We start from the raw sequence: 16,432 nt of genomic DNA, 5'->3' as shown, positions 1-16,432 counted from the left end.
AACTACATCAACTGCGCTACCCTCATCGAAACACATCGAAACATACTCAAAAATTCAATGATATTTGTTAGGCATGACCTCGCTCTGACAAAGCCATGCTAACTATCCCTGATCAAACCTTGCCTCTCCAAGTGGAGATAGATTCTCTCCTTCAGAATTTTCTCCAATAGTTTCCCTGCCACTGTGTGAGACTCACTGGCCTGTAGTTCCCTGGCTTATCTCTACACCATTCTTAAATAGTGGGACCACATTAGCTGTTCTCCAGTCCTCTGACACCTCCCTCGTGGCCAGGGAGGAATTAAAAATTTGGGTCAGAGCCCCTGTAATCTACTCCCTCGCCTCCCACAGCATCCTGGGACACAATTCATCCGGACCTGGAGATTAGTTCACTTTTAAGCCTGCCAACACCTCCAATACCTTGTCACCCCCGATGACAATTTGCTGAAGAAACTTGGCTCTCCCTGAGTTCCATATCTAGCCCCTCATTCTATCTCTCTCCCTGAGTTCCATATCTAGCCCCTCATTCTATCTCTCTCCCTGAGTTCCATATCTGCCCCCTCATTCTGTCTCTCTCCCCGAGTTCCATATCTAGCCCCTCATTCTGTCTCTCTCCCTGAGTTCCATATCTAGCCCCTCATTCTATCTCTCTCCCTGAGTTCCATATCTGCCCCCTCATTCTGTCTCTCTCCCCGAGTTCCATATCTAGCCCCTCATTCTGTCTCTCTCCCCGAGTTCCATATCTACCCCCTCATTCTGTCTCTCTCCCCGAGTTCCATATCTACCCCCTCATTCTGTCTCTCTCCCCGAGTTCCATATCTACCCCATCATTCTGTCTCTCTCCCGAGTTCCATATCTACCCCCTCATTCTGTCTCTCTCCCCGAGTTCCATATCTACCCCATCATTCTGTCTCTCTCCCGAGTTCCATATCTAGCCCCTCATTCTGTCTCTCTCCCTGAGTTCCATATCTAGCCCCTCATTCTGTCTCTCTCCCCGAGTTCCATATCTACCCCCTCATTCTGTCTCTCTCCCTGAGTTCCATATCTAGCCCCTCATTCTGTCTCTCTCCCCGAGTTCCATATCTAGCCCCTCATTCTGTCTCTCTCCCCGAGTTCCATATCTAGCCCCTCATTCTGTCTCTCTCCCCGAGTTCCATATCTACCCCATCATTCTGTCTCTCTCCCGAGTTCCATATCTACCCCCTCATTCTGTCTCTCTCCCCGAGTTCCATATCTACCCCATCATTCTGTCTCTCTCCCGAGTTCCATATGTAGCCCCTCATTCTCTCAGGCAAAGACAAAGCCCTCTGGCTCCACCCACAGATTTCCCCCTTGGTCCCTAATGGGCCCTACTCTTTCAATTCAATATCTTGGGATTTTCCCTACTTTTACCAATCAGAGCTTATTCATATCCCCCCCCCCCCTTTTGCCTCTCCTAATTGCTTCGTTAAGCTCCATCCTGCACTTTCTGTACTCCACTAATGACTCCATTGATTTACTTCCCTTGTACTTGCTGAAAGCCTCTCTTTTCTTTCTGATTGTATCCTGAATATCTCTGGTCATCCATGGTTTTCTGGGCGTGTTACTCCTTCCTATTACCCTAGAGGGAACATGTTGGGCCTGTACCCTCCCCCATTTCCTTTTTGATTGCTCCTTCTCCGCCCCCGTCGGCACTTCTAATGTTCTTGTGGCCTGAGAGCTGTGGGGGGTGGGGGCGGGTTGGGAGGAACGGTGGGTGGGGTGTTGGCGAAATAGCAGAGGAGGCAGTATGCAGGGGAAGGAGGATTGGGATGGGGGATGGGATGAGGATGAGGTGATGGGATGGGGAGAATGTAAGAGGGGTCAAACAAATTGGTTTGTGCTACAACTTGGGAGTTTGCCGCAAAGAACAAAAGGTGTTGAGGCGCCACAGTCTTGGATTCTTACAAATTCGACGAGAGGTTTCATGAGGGATGTTGCTCATGCAATCTCAGATGGAGAAGTGAAACCCACGCAAACAGTCTGCTGACGTCATTACAGATCACGTGATGCTCCAGCAGTAGGAATTTAACCGCTGATGCATAACAGCTGGGGATTGTGTCAGACAGACGGGATGTTCCCGGTTCAGAGTTTAACTGAAAATTGTTGCAGTAAAGAAACCACTTTCTCCACAATAGCTTTATGGGTCTCTGCAAATCTAAGGCATTCACTACTAAGTTCAGTGTGGAATTCAGGAGAAGAGTCTTTGCCCAGTTGTTCTGCAAGACTGCAGAGTGATCACAAATAGTGATACCTAGGGAGATGCATGTTGTCAAATCTTCTCCCCAGTGGCTAAAACAATGATTTTATTTTTTCCTTTCACCCTCTTCCAGTTGTTTGAGATGCTCGTCAGCTCTGGAGACACAGTTCTTCTCGACACCCCGACATACCCTGCAACATTATTCACGGTAGGAAGTGCTTAAAAGTTTGCTTGGAAAGAGACTGTCCCTGTCCGCAGGAACGGGCGCTGGGCAGTCATGGCCAGGTTCCGAAAGGCCATTCCAATTTTCATTCCATGGACCGAATCCGTGTGAGGCGTGGGTGATCCATGCGGCTGTGGTACCTCCCCCGACTCCGGGCGGTGCGTTCGGACTCCACTCTGTGAGTCTTGAACACCAAATAATCTAGACTGGCACTTGAGCAAGAGAGTGCTCAGCTGCCAACGGTGCAGTCATTCGGATAAGATATTAAACCAATGCCCCGTCTGCCCTTGTGACCGTTGAGGAGTATTTATCTAAGATCTTCCTGATTAGTCGAGGTTGTAAGCTACCAGACAAGGTCTTGTGAATATCTAAAGTAAGACTCACTATATGGGAGTTCTAATTATAGTATACACAATGTGCCTTGCGTTCACTACCTTCAGTGTACAGGTTAGACTATGACTTAGATGACTATCTTTTCCTTAACCTCAACTAAATATTTCTAATTCTTGAGAGCTTGGGCATGGGCAAGTGACCCTCCAGATAGCCTCAAACGGTGAGAATATGATGAGTCTTAGTTACATGTCACTCTTATTTATTAAAATAGATACAGATCTGTATGGTAAAATATATACACAATTTATTTATAAAAAAAAGGGTAATACAAGTGTTTCGATAAATGATACAGTTTGACAGATACAGGATACGTGATGAGTTAGCCTGTGACCTTCCTAACTACATAATTGCTTAAACTACTAACATTTCATACTTACAATGACTATTCGTTCTCAGAGCTCAATACTCAATCAAGAGCAGAACTCAACGAGTCGAGATAGCAGTTTAAACACCCAGTAATATCCTAAACAGCTCTCCAAGCGAAACTCTAACTTTCACAGCTTTTGCTTGAATATTGATATTGTTTTTACACTCAGGGAGAGCTAGGGAGTTCGAGGGAAGTTTTAGCATAGCCCCTGCTTCTGAAAAACAAGTTAACTCCCCACAGTTATTTCGAGACAAAGAACAGTCTCTCTCTTGGTTGGCAAGGCCTTAGTTTCTGGGATGTCAAGCAGGGCACCTGTTCCTAAAGATACGAGGTTGATTCCTCCGGTAGCTATCTCCAGAAAATCACCAGCCTCCCTTCTTGGCAGGGCCTTTTGCCAAGCAGTAGCCCCCATAGTAGCAAGGCCACTCTCCAAGTGATATCCTCCCTTAGTTGGCAGAGCTTATTTCCAGACAAGGCCACAAGACTTAATGAGTTCACTACATCTGAACTCTTACAAAGATAATACATATTAAACATAAAAAAACATTATTGCAATAAGTCATCAGTTTTTAATATAGGGTTAAATACATGACTTAATATAGCATCAGCTCTGATCAGCTTTTAATATAAAGTGAATATATGATTTAATATAAAATCAGTTCTGATCAGCCTTTAATATAGGTGGATACCGCCACATCCTCCTTTTGAACAAAATAAGTCTGGTGGCTAATATCTTCTTCGGATAGTTTTCTTGATGAATGTCCTTGCGTTTCGCTTTTTATGGTCATGGTTCATATTGAATGAATGCCCATCTTTGTTGCATTCCTCTTTTCCTTCTAACTGTGGAAAAGGGTTGATTCTGCCACCAGTCCTTCATGGGTGTTTTTCCCATGATATATGCTTCTGATATCCGAATAGACGGTTCAGTCCATCTTTTGAGGGTCCATAATAAGAGGAGATAACAACAGAATCCCATGAGGAGTTTTGCTTTGTAATTTGTCCTCATGTTGAGTGTGATTCTGGGATTAGTGTTATGGGCAGTTTTCTTTTAGCAAGATATGGACTGTGGGTACTTTGTTCAGGAAATCGATTTCTGTTTCGAAGGTACAGTAATCTAAAGTTAATGCATTCAATAATAATGTTACAGTTTCCTGTTATAAGGAAAGCTATTCCGAAGGTTTTCTAATGCTAATTAGAATTAAAATTGTAGATTATACAAGAGTAATGAGCATGATTTTTCTCCATAGGCTGAGTATCCTCCAAGTATATGGAGACATAGCCGGGTTGGTCAATCTGGAAAGATAAGGCAGGTCTAGTCAGTTAGAGTTAGTGCCTAGGTGGGGTAAGCCCCATCTATCCTATCTCTGGTGGACATCGCTACTTGCTTATCTTAGTGTGGCTTTCTGCAGCGCTCGAAGTACATTTGGCCAGTTCCTGGTAGCAGGTTTTCTTTGTTTTTTTACCCAATCAGCAAAAGTCTGGGTTGATGGCCTGGGGTCGTTCAGGTAGGTTTGGTAGGTACTCACATGGAGTGGAGAATGGCCATACATGGTTAATTTGGCTATTTCCATTTGGTGTATTTTTTGGGCATCCAATTGCCATGGACCAAATCCTTTCATCAAGAAAACGTACTTCGTCACAGACCATTTTCAGCGTAAGGTTGGAACATTTAGCTTCCGTGTGCTCATAGGCCGGGGAACATGGGGTTTGGTTGTGTCCCCATCCATGACAGAGGGAGAATTCCTTGAATCCTTTCTTAAATTGATCAATTAATCTGTTCTAATCTCGGGCGTTCTTGGCATAGAGGACATTTTCCCATTCTGAAAGAGCTGAAAATATTTCTTGAAAGTTTTGGGTATCAGCTTGTCTTATTACTTTATGGACATCTTCTTATCCGCTAAGGGACACTATCCTTTCCAGGCAGACCATCCATCTACCATCATCTGGGTAGATCACACAGAAGGTGTCTGTCTGTAGGAGCTCTGCTGGTGTCATGGTATTTGGGTAGTTATGCCTGGTTTGGAGGTAGTTGGCATATCCTCCTGCCCAGAGTGTACATATTGGATTGAATGGAGTTTGCTGACCTGTTTCTTTTTCCATGGTCAGTATTTTGAGGACTTGTTCAGGGGTACATCCTATTTGAGGTGCTATTTTATAAGAAGTTAATTTCAGAATTATCTTTTCTGCCAGCCTAGAATCGGCTTCATAGTTGTCAGGTACCTGGGGATCTGAAATTATTGGGTCGGAGGATCTCGGGTCGTAGTTAAAACGGATTTCTATTTCCATGTTAAATTCCCATGCTTGGATCAAACAGTGCAGACAAATGGGAGAGTACTTCCAGTAAATATTCTGTTTGGAACAGGTTACACACTGGAATTGTGTAAGGTGCCTTTGCTTCACGGGATGATTGTGGGCAAAGATAGGCATTCCTGTGGTTAGATTACAATGGCTAGTATGGGCTTTCAGGAAGGCCTTACTCCTAAGTCCTTGCAAAAGGGTTTCTTCTGGTCGCTCTGGGATGTAAGGGCAAGTATAGGAATGAGAAGTTTCTCCTTTAGTTACTCCAACATGGAACTGCACTTTATTGCAAGTGAAGGTGCCTTTATTAGATCGGCGAATGGTTAACGTGTCTCTCTGTCCAGGGTCTTTATCCAAATTTTCCAGGTGGTGTGTATTGAAATTGAAATTGAGATGATCATCAGTTGGATTGGTCATCAAGGTGAGGCAAGAGGTCCAGTCCTCTGTCCAGCGTGGGTATAGGAATTGGTGTATCAATTCTCTGCATAAGGGGACGCGATGCTCAAGCAATAATTGTTGCAGCTTTCGCAGAGTATAGAGGGTCTCTTGTCTTTGTTGATCGGTTTGAATTGAGTGGTATTGATTTGCTGAGCCCCATTGCTGGAGGACGGTGCAGTAGGGGGAGCAGAAGGTTGGATTGTCAGACACAATGGTTTGTAGATTTGTTTTCGGTTGGTCTTCTACTTTAGTTGAAATTTTGGCTTTGGCAGTTGGAGCTCCAAGGTGATCTGGGCCAGTCTAGTATTAATAAGGCGCATTATAATCAGGGTAAGAGGTATGAAGGCAAATGCCACAATATATCCTCCTTTAATAATATCAAAGTTCTTTGTTCATATGGCAATGGAGAATCCAATATTGGGAAAATGTGAGATCAATACTTTATGTTTGGAAATTGGGAAAGTGTTACAGAAAGGTGAGGCAGACTAGGGGGGCATAATCTGCAAGTCAGAGGGACATAATCTGCAAGTCATAATTCACAAGTTGCTGGTCATATCCTCCTCTTGGCCACCTCGGCTGCTGAGCAGACCGGTGGAAATACTAGTGTCCAAGGAACCAAAAAGGGGAAGTGGAAGGGTCGGAAAAATTGTTCTTTCGTCCTATACTTTGTAGTCGGAGAGAGACACATCAAAGTCACCGTCGAACGTATTGACATCAAGGTCTTCTAGTCCTGGAGTAAATCCAGCTTAAGTCCAATGCTCGGCTCTTCCCTCAGCGAAGAGTCACGATTATCTGTCAATAAAGCAGAGGTAGAAACCACATCGTGCGAGGTGTGTGGCGTGAAAGACGCAGCGCGTGGAGGGGTAAGGTAATAGTTGATCCATAACTGTCAATGACCTATTGGGGTGAAGGAAATGTCTCCGTACTATGTCTCCAACCCCAATAGCACCATATTTAGGTATCTTCCCATTCCTAACATATCGCCAAACCAGTTGAGCATTCTGGAGGCCGTGTTGACGGCGAAGTCAATAATAGAGGAGAATGCATGTGGCAGTCTCGGGAAGGCGTTTTTCATGGTTGCGCCTAATACAGTAAAGAATTCTCTCATGGCTCCCGGTTAGGAAGTGTCTATCGACTCCGAGTGGGCCTGGAGGTGTTTTATCTGTTTCTCGATGTCCCAATTAGTATATGTAAGGACTAATGGCTCCTGTATGATGACCATTGCGGCTTCCAGTATTAGGGAGATAAGCAGCCTTAGGAATGGATCTACCGCTGGGGGGGCAGTAGGTAGACTGCTTATGTTGTGTGACTGGCGGTAATTAATAGCCACAACACCTGGTATGGTTAACCATTGGGGTAATCAACCAGGTGCCAACTGGAAGTGAGCAATCCTCGCAAAAGTTTGTTGTGACTATAATGGTTGAGCCGTTGGCCATAGAGAAGTAGGAGCGGAACGCTTGTGTAATGGCTGTGGCTATTACAGGGCAACCATGTGCACTGGTATCGCAGAGGTTATCTGGTGTCCGGTCATCAGCGATGTAGGAGGACCCCTGAGGCCGTAATTTAGCCGTGAGCCAGGTAATGTTAGTTGAGGCGTGTAATAAGGCCGCCTGGTTTTTAAGGGGCAGCTCACTTATACCAACATTATAGTCGGGTTTTATCTGTATCAGGGTACAGTGTTTGGCCCTACATTGGGGAATGCCAATGTTGGCCAAAAAGTAGGTAAATAATGACACTCCATTTTCATGAAACATAGGTATTGAGAATACAAGCTGAATCTTATACCGACGCCTTTGGTAATATCTAGTTACCATACCACCTAATATATCCCCAGCAGGATCTTCAGGATTAGAAGTAATGATGTTATAAAGTTTTACAGTTGTTCCTCCTCTTTGTAAACCAGCCAGGTGTTTGTCTGAAGACATATATTCATCGATTGATTGTTTCCCAGGGGACATGGCCCATCTGTATAGCGTTAATAATTCGAAGTAGTTGCGTATAAGTTTTAGTGATCGATAATTTGGCCCCTAAAGGTAACATAGCTGCTGCTGAGAGGGCAAGCCCCTGGGCCAAGTGTTTTCCGAGGGAAATAATATGGTGAGCAATATTCTGCTGGTTGTTCATCAGTTCCTTATTCCAGGACAAAAACCTGGAGAAAAGATCTGCTGAGATTTGTTGTCCCTTAACTATTTGAGTGGAAATAGATCTGCGTTCGCGGCTGGCCATGGGCTGAGGCACGGTGAGATTGTATGCGATACGTGCGAGGCCTGAGGGAAATTCAAGAAGATGAACGTCGCGTTTGAAGTTAGAGATGAAAGAGGGAAGTTTATTCCTGAGGTGGCAATCAAGCTGTTGGAGCCTGGCACAGTCAATTGTGCAGTCGAATTTCCTGCGCTGTCTGCCAGGGTAGTGTTCCAAAAGGGAATGGGAGTTAACGCTTGGTGAAGCGAGTGTAGGAGGGTCGCGTTTTCTAATAGGACAAGATAGAGAGATCTGTGGATGATATTCTGGTCACTGTTATCTGTCCAGATAGAGGCTGTGAGGTTATTAGTACAACGCCAATAGGGTTTAGTAATGGTGCAGTTTTCTAGTGGACAAGCTCCCATACCTTTTCTGTTCAATCTCATGCCAATTGTATGGTTTGATAAGGATTGATTGAGGAGGGCAACCCATAGGGGGTGCCTGCAAATGTCACGAAAAGTGATAGGTTGAAAGAAATCTTGGCATGAACCTGAGTGATTGTAGGCATGTATCGGGAAGGTTGTTGTTGGTCGAATTTCGTGATAGTGACTTGAGGAAATTAATAGAATCTTTAACGGGGTCTCTGGATTCTTTGTACCAGGGTCCAGAGAAGGAAGTGAAACAAATAATATGTTCACCAGCCGTGAGTTGAGTCAGGGGTCGAGTGATTGATGAAATTTTGAATGTAGGCCCTGTTAGAGCCTGGAGAGGAGCAGTAGGAGTCGAGTCCGAAACTGCGTAAATGTGTCATTTGGCACCGCACCCTCTCTGTGTGGAAAGAGAAGAAACTTATGACTGCTCGTCGTCCATTGTCCGAAAATGCGTATTCATCTAAGGGTAGTAGTGGAGTACATTGGTCCGCTTTTAGTGTGACCGGTGGTCGGGCTTCGGGCAGCGTGACAATATTACAGTGTGCCTACTGAAGGATGTCTTCTTCTGGCTCAGTGGCTTGAGCAAGCTTCAGCTGGGGGCTGGTCAATTGCAGCTGCCTGATAGCAGGTGCCACTGTTTTTTGGAGGTCAAGTTTATGTCTATATTCTTTCAGCATGAGTTGGGCTGAAATTACATCTGTGTCGAGGACTAAGGTGGGTGGAACCATGATAGTTCCTGCCGCCCTTACTGTGGGATGGAGGTCAGTATGGGCAATAATACCATCTTTGACCCATGATCGTTGAATCGGCATCTCTGAATGTATGGAGACCGTGGAGTTTGGTTCTTCCAATGATAAAAGGTGTCGGTTTTGCCTGTTCTTATTGTCATTATCATTCAGTTCTGTATAGTTAAGGTCCTGGCCTGTATTAGTGTTTAGGTCAAAAGTTCGCGTTGCAGTGAGGGAGACCGTAATAGTGCCAAGTATGAGGCTAAAAAGGATAAGTGAAAAGATAATGCTGAGTGCGGTAAGGCAGCAGCACTGGCATTTCTCCTTTTTGGACCATCTCTTTTGGGAATGTATGATCTTTTGTACTTTGGCCTTAAACTTTAAAAGCTGAGGGTGTCCTCTGAGACAGGTCCTCCCAGGTGTAGTGATAACTTGAGTCAGAGGTATTTCTTCTGGAGGTTCATCTAATTCTGGCTCGTTATGGGATCGAACCTCATATCGCGCATACCAACTTGCCATTTTGTTGTTACCTGTGGTTCAAAGGCTTTGGGAACTGGTCGACAGTTAACAATGGATATTAGTTTGGTACCGTTCGTCCCGTGGTCAACTAGAAGCGTCTGACCTTGGACCTGTTTGACACAAACGGGGGGGTTTCCATTTAGGTCTAAGTAAGGTATTCTTAGGATTTTTCTTTTCTTGTACCCAGTCACCTTCTTGTGGTCACCACTCATTGGGTTCTGGCGGTTTTGGAGGCTGCATTTGAGACAATAACCCAATCATTTCTTGGGCTAATTCTGGGTTGTACTGAGGAATTACTCCTTCAGATGCCTGCTGGGCGGTATTCATTTGTACCTTAAACATTAAAAAATAAGGTGTGATATGTTTTTCAGGTCCTACCTGACTCCGGGGTGGATTGCTGACTGCCAGCTGTACGTCCGGCACCAATTTGGCCCAACTGCGTCTTCGTGTCATTAGCAGTTTAGTCATGCAAAGCTGTACATCTTGGTTACACCGCTCCACCGACCCACTTGATTACGGGTGCAAAGGAGTGCTGTGTTCCCATCTAATACCTCTGTCAGTACACATTTTCTGGTACGAATTTCCAACAAGGCAGATCCACGATCTGTGCGGAGACGGAGAGGGTAACCAGCGCAGGGAAAAATGATGTTTTCGAATGCATTGACAGTTGCGCTTTCCGTACAGCGGGTTGTGGGCTGCTCGGGAAGCGATCCAAGGGATAAGACAGATATCCCTGGATGGGTCTCTTGAGCTCAGGTCAGTGGCATTTTTTACAGCACGGCAGCATTGTGGATAGCACAGTTGCTTCACAGCTCCAGGGTCCCGGGTTCGATTCCCAGCTTGGGTCACTGTCTGTGCGGAGTCTGCACATCCTCCCCGTGTGTGCGTGGATTTCCTCCGGGTGCTCCGGTTTCCTCCCGCAGGCCAAAGATGTGCAGGTTAGGTGGATTGGCCATGATAAATTGCCCTTAGTGTTCAAAATTGCCATTAGGGGTGGGGTTACTGGGTTATGGGGATAGGGTGCAGGTGCTGACCTTGGGTAGGGTGCTCTTTCCAAGAGCCGGTGCAGACTCGATGGGCCGAATGGCCTCCTTCTGCATTGTAAATTCTATAATAGCTGTGTAAGAGCTTCCTTTGCATGCTCCGGGAAGCAGAAAGGTTTATTTGTCGGGGTACAGTAGTCATACAAGGGAGCTGAAAGTGGAGCGAATGCCGGTACAAACGTCCGTGCAAAATTAAGCAGTCCCAGTATAGATTGTAACTGTTTAAGGGAAGTAGGATTTTTAATAGCCGCGAGTTTCTCGGAAAAAGAGTCGGTAAGGCCTCGGCCAGTGTCTGTGACATTGATACCAAGGTATTCAACTGATTTTTTTAAACAATTGGCATTTCTTAAGGCCGACTATGTATCCATGGATTTTTAAAAGGGTAAAGATTTTGCCCAGGGCTGCTAAGCGTTGTTCACGGGCGTCAGTTGTCACATACACGTCGTCTACATAGACGTCGATATCGTACTTATGACGTATGGGCGCTAATGCTGAAATGACACCGGCCGCGAAGAGCTGAGGCGAATTGCGGAAGCCCTGCGGTAGTCGGGTCCAGACGTACTGCTGGCCGTTAGGACCAGTGAACGCTGTGGAATCATACTCCTCGGGGAGGATTGGGTGTGACCAGAAGCCATTAGATAAGTCCAAAGTGGATTTGTACTTTTTTCGGCTAATCTGTTGTGTAACTTGTTATATGCTAACGGATTGGGCTGCGTTTGGAATCGTAATGCGGTTTAGTTCTCGGTAATCGACTAAAAGTCTGACTCCGCCTTTAGCTTTGGGAATTCCAAACATAGGGGACTTATACGGAGATGATCTTTTAATCAGAACGCCTTGTTGGCATAGGGAGTTGATTGTTTTTTTTTTGGAGCGCGACACTGCACTCCGGATCTCGGATGAACCATTGTTTCTGAACCGGGAAGTCGTTGACTCCGGTTGTGACTGGGTTACTTTTTAGCAGTCCGCAGTGATTCTGATGTTTTTGGAATAAGTCCCAGTGTCTGAGAATTAAATTTTTAACTTGTGCTTTTGATGTTTGTCTGGGCTATCCCGAAGGATTTCCTCTAACTTTTTTCCTATTATCCTGAGGGGCTAATTGAAGTAAGTCATACTTTTGAATTATGTCTTGGGATAGGATAATGTCGCAATCTTGATCTTTGTCTAAATTTAGCCATAGTGCGGCTTGACATCTAATTACTTGATCATTAGCTAGAAGGGTGATCTGTACCAATGGTACTTATTTCTGAAGTTATTCCTTTTACACTTCTGGTCCTATTATGGGTCTGTTTAAGGAATGGTAGCGGGCAAATCCTTCATCTATGAGGGGCATTTCCGCCCCAGTATCTAGGAGTAAAATTACCCCTATTGTAGCAGTTAGTAATTTTGGATTAAGATACAGGGTGGCATTTATGTATGGGAATTGAGCGGGAGCGATTTGGGAGAATTTGGGAGCGGACCTGCCTATTAGTCAATAGTGATTCTTAGAGGTAGTATACACTCGGATGTTGGTTGGAGCGCGGTCACCTTCAGAATTTCTACCTTGGCTTCTGTTTTGTCCAGTACTGCCATTAGATCTAGCCTGATCCTGGTATTGTTGCTGTTGCCTCTGTGGATTTCTATCATCCTGGTATTGTTGCTGTTGTCTTTGTGGATTTCTATCATCCTGGTATCTTCCAGTGGGCAAATATTAGCTCTATCTCGGAACTCATACCGTCCTTGTTGAGGAGGGTATTGGGGTATCGCGGACCTCTGTCCTCGAATAGGCGACGGGGTACTGCCTGTTGTGGGTCTCTAGAGGGTCCCGGTGGTGTCTGCCTGGGGGTTTGTCTAAAAGGCTACTGCCTGGAACCTGAGCAGGAGTTCCTGGGGACCTTCCGGCAGGAGTTTGTCTCCTGCCTGGGGTACGAGGGGCAGCTCGTGCTCCTGTTCACCCCCCCTGGGTTGTGTCCCAGAGGTGGAGGGGACGTCCCTATGTCCTCCTGGTTCAGTAGCTGACAGCTGGCAAAATTCCTCAAGGTCTCCGCAAGCCTGAATAACTGCGTGGTATTTAGCACTTTGATTTTGTTGACTGTGTGCTGCATCCTGCAAACGCAGACGGTGGGCTGAGTCAGTGACTGATTTTAATAGCAACCGACTGCACGGCAGCATTGTGGATAGCACAGTTGCTTCACAGCTCCAGGGTCCCGGGTTCGATTCCGGCTTGGGTCACTGTCTGTGCGGAGTCTGCACGTCCTCCCCGTGTCTGCGTGGGTTTCCTCCGGGTGCTCCGGTTTCCTCCCACAGTCCAAAGATGTGCAGGTTAGGTAGATCGGCCATGATAAATTGCCCTTAGTGTCCAAAATTGCCCTTAGTTTCTATTAATTTACAAATAGAATGAAATGCACATTATTTCAAGTAATTAAAACTTAAGATTCTGGCAATTCCAATCAAATGCTTGCTAAAATAATTAACATTTATCAGAGAGGTGGAGAATTCAATAATCCTCTGGTTTCCTTTTGTGTAATTTAAAACGCTGGAATTTCTCTGACTCGAAAGAAAAGTGTTGAATTACAGCACAGGCTGTTTGTTATCTCAAAAGCCTGTCTGATAAGCACTGGTTTGCAGTTGAAAACTTTTGGCTGCTGTTCTAACTGACAATCCTGTCTAAGGTTTTCCCCCGGGAAAAACTCTGTTATGGGCTTGTGCTGCCATAGGCAAAGTATTTTAAATATATATACTTGGTCTTTTCTACTAGTAAACAATGTTTAACATAGTAGCCGAATTTGGTTTGATTTTGCTGGTATTAGCGCTTCATTTTATATTGTTCTGACCTTACTTAAGGGTCATGGTGCACTGTTTTAGTTAAGCTTATGAATTAAATATATTCTAGCGACAGAGTTATTGTGTCTATTTGTTAAGACCCAAGAATAAATCTCAGGCCACCATGTTGGGGCGCCAGATGTGACAGTTGAGGAGTATTTATCTAAGATCTTCCTGATTAGTCGAGGTTGTAAGCTACCAGACAAGGTCTTGTGAATATCTAAAGTAAGACTCACTATATGGGAGTTCTAATTATAGTATACACAATGTGCCTTGCGTTCACTACCTTCAGTGTACAGGTTAGACTATGACTTAGATGACTATCTTTTCCTTAACCTCAACTAAATATTTCTAATTCTTGAGAGCTTGGGCATGGGCAAGTGACCCTCCCGATAGCCTCAAAAGGTGAGAATATGATGAGTCTTAGTTAAATGTCACTCTTATTTATTAAAATAGACACGGATCTGTATGGTAAAATATATACGCAATTTATTTAAAGAAAAAAGGGTTATACAAGTGTTTTGATAAATGATACAGTTTGACAGATACAGGATACGTGATGAGTTAGCCTGTGACCTTCTTAACTACATAATTGCTTAAACTACTAACATTTCATACTTACAATGACTAGTAGTTCTCGGAGCTCGATACTCAATTAAGAGCAGGACTCAACGAGTCGAGATAGCAGTTTAAACACCCAGTAATATCCTAAACAGCTCTCCAAGCGAAACTCTAACTTTCGCAGCTTTTACTTGAATATTTATATTGTTTTTACACTCAGGGAGAGCTAGGAAGTTCGAGGGAAGTTTTAGCATAGCCCCTGCTTCTGAAAAACAAGTTAACTCCCCACAGTTATTTCGAGACAAAGAACAGTCTCTCTCTTGGTTGGCAAGGCCTTAGTTTCAGGGAGGTCTAGAAGGACACCTGTTCCGAAAGATACGAGGTTGATTCCTCCGGTAGCTATCTCCAGAAAATCACCAGCCTCCCTTCTTGGCAGGGTCTCTTGCCAAGCAGTAGCCCCCATAGTAGCAAGGCCACTCTACAAGTGATATCCTCCCTTAGTTGGCAGAGCTTATTTCCAGACAAGGCCACAAGACTTAATGAGTTCACTGCATCTGGACTCTTACAAAGATGATACAGATTAAAAAACATTATTGCGATAAGTAATGGTTTACATTGATAATGGACTTCATCAGTCATCAGTTTTTAATATTAGGTTAAATACATGACTTAATATAGCATCAGCTCTGATCAGCTTTTAATATAAAGTGAATATGTGATTTAATATAAAATCAGTTCTGATCAGCCTTTAATATAGGTGGATCGGTACCGCCACACCCTCCCAGCTGAGATCCCACTGCACTAGTCAGGGAAACGCAGGGTTGCTCTCCACACAGTGTTGTCCTGGTCAATATTGACCCCACAATCAACACCGCTATAAACAGGACAATGTATCCAGTCATCGTAGAGCTACTCATGGGAGCTTGCTGTGCATCAATGAGCTGCCATGTTTGCTTGCATTGTGACACTTCAAAAGTACTTCGTTGGCTGCGTATTCTGAGACTATAAGCAGCACAGTGCCTGTGTCCAGGTCAGGTATCAGAACCTCGACCAGTTCATCTCCCATTCGCCCCAACTACCACCAGCACCTTCCGACCCTCGGAGTCAGGGAAACTCCAAAGCCACGCTGGCTGAGATCAACAAACTGCGTAGCCCCAGGATTGAGTTGGGGAACCATTGTAACTCAAAACGCTTGCTGATCAGCGCTGTTACTACTTGAGGCAGAGGGAGCACCTCTTATTTTAGCTAAAGAGGTTAGTGGCCACAGCTGTTGAAGACTGGCCAATCCTTCTTCGATACAATAAAGATTAACAATCAGTAACTGGCCCTTGTTATTTTCTTTACAGCTCCGGCCACTAGGTTGTAAGATCATCGGCCTCTCGAGTGATCAACATGGACTTGTTCCACAATCCCTGTCAGACATCCTTTCAAAGTGGGAGCCAGAGGATGCGAAGAATCCACTCTCTGATATTCCAAAAGTTCTGTACACTATTCCAAATGGCGCAAATCCAACCGGAGCCTCCATAACAGCTGAGCGGAAGAGGGAGGTCTATCAGGTATGGCGCAAGCAGGAATATTTTATAGATGGTAAGAATGCTGAACTCTACTTGGCAGATACTCTTGTCGGGAGGCCGGGGGGGGGTTCTTATGACATGACCACCCCAGCTTAAAGGCCCAACTCTCATTCTTTTTATCGTGAATAAACAAAATGGCCCTGGAGAGATGGCCTGACGTCAAAGTTGGTTTTGTAATGCTGTGGTGAGGTGCCTAGGCGTGTTTTGTTACATTAAAGGCGCTAGAGAAATTTTTTTTTGCAAGAATACCAAATTGTAAAGGAAATAATAATTTATACTGTGTGAGAAGAGAGTGCTGATTGGTAAGTGAATGCTGATAGGCGTTTCTGTGGCCACGAAAAGGACTCCAGGATGGTGGTTTGCCTCCCTGGTGCCAGGGTCCTGGATGTCTCTGAGCGGGTACAAAGCATCCTAAAACGGGAGGAAAATAAGACCGAGGTCATTGTCCGTATAGGTAGGAAGAGTAGCGAGGTCCTGCAACGGCAATTTAGGGAGCTAGGTAGAAGATTAAAAAGCAGGACCTTTACGGTAGTAATTTCAGGATTACTCCTCGTGCCATGTGCTAGCGAGGCTAGCAACAGGGGCATGGTGCAGTGGAACATGTGGCTAAAGAGCTGGTGCAGGAGGGAGGGCTTCAGTTTTTTGGATCACTGGGATGTCTT

At 44.9% G+C, this 16,432-nt stretch overlaps 1 protein-coding gene across 3 annotated transcripts in view; it reads left to right on the top strand.

Moving 5' to 3' along the window:
* aadat (aminoadipate aminotransferase) overlaps positions 1-16,432 on the top strand; it is a 119,431-nt gene that overhangs the window by 39,216 nt on the left and 63,783 nt on the right. For all 3 annotated transcript variants that reach the window (XM_072515755.1, XM_072515753.1, XM_072515754.1), the window contains exons 5-6: positions 2,349-2,423; positions 15,543-15,752. In XM_072515755.1, the coding sequence (XP_072371856.1) occupies positions 2,349-2,423; positions 15,543-15,752 (285 nt within the window). The remainder of the gene's footprint in view (positions 1-2,348; positions 2,424-15,542; positions 15,753-16,432) is intronic.

The sequence above is a fragment of the Scyliorhinus torazame genome, chromosome 9, assembly GCF_047496885.1.
Source record: "Scyliorhinus torazame isolate Kashiwa2021f chromosome 9, sScyTor2.1, whole genome shotgun sequence".
Classification (NCBI taxonomy): Eukaryota; Metazoa; Chordata; class Chondrichthyes; order Carcharhiniformes; family Scyliorhinidae; genus Scyliorhinus; species Scyliorhinus torazame.
The sequence above is the reverse complement of the archived record's forward strand: the minus strand, read 5'-3'. Positions and strand labels throughout refer to the sequence as shown.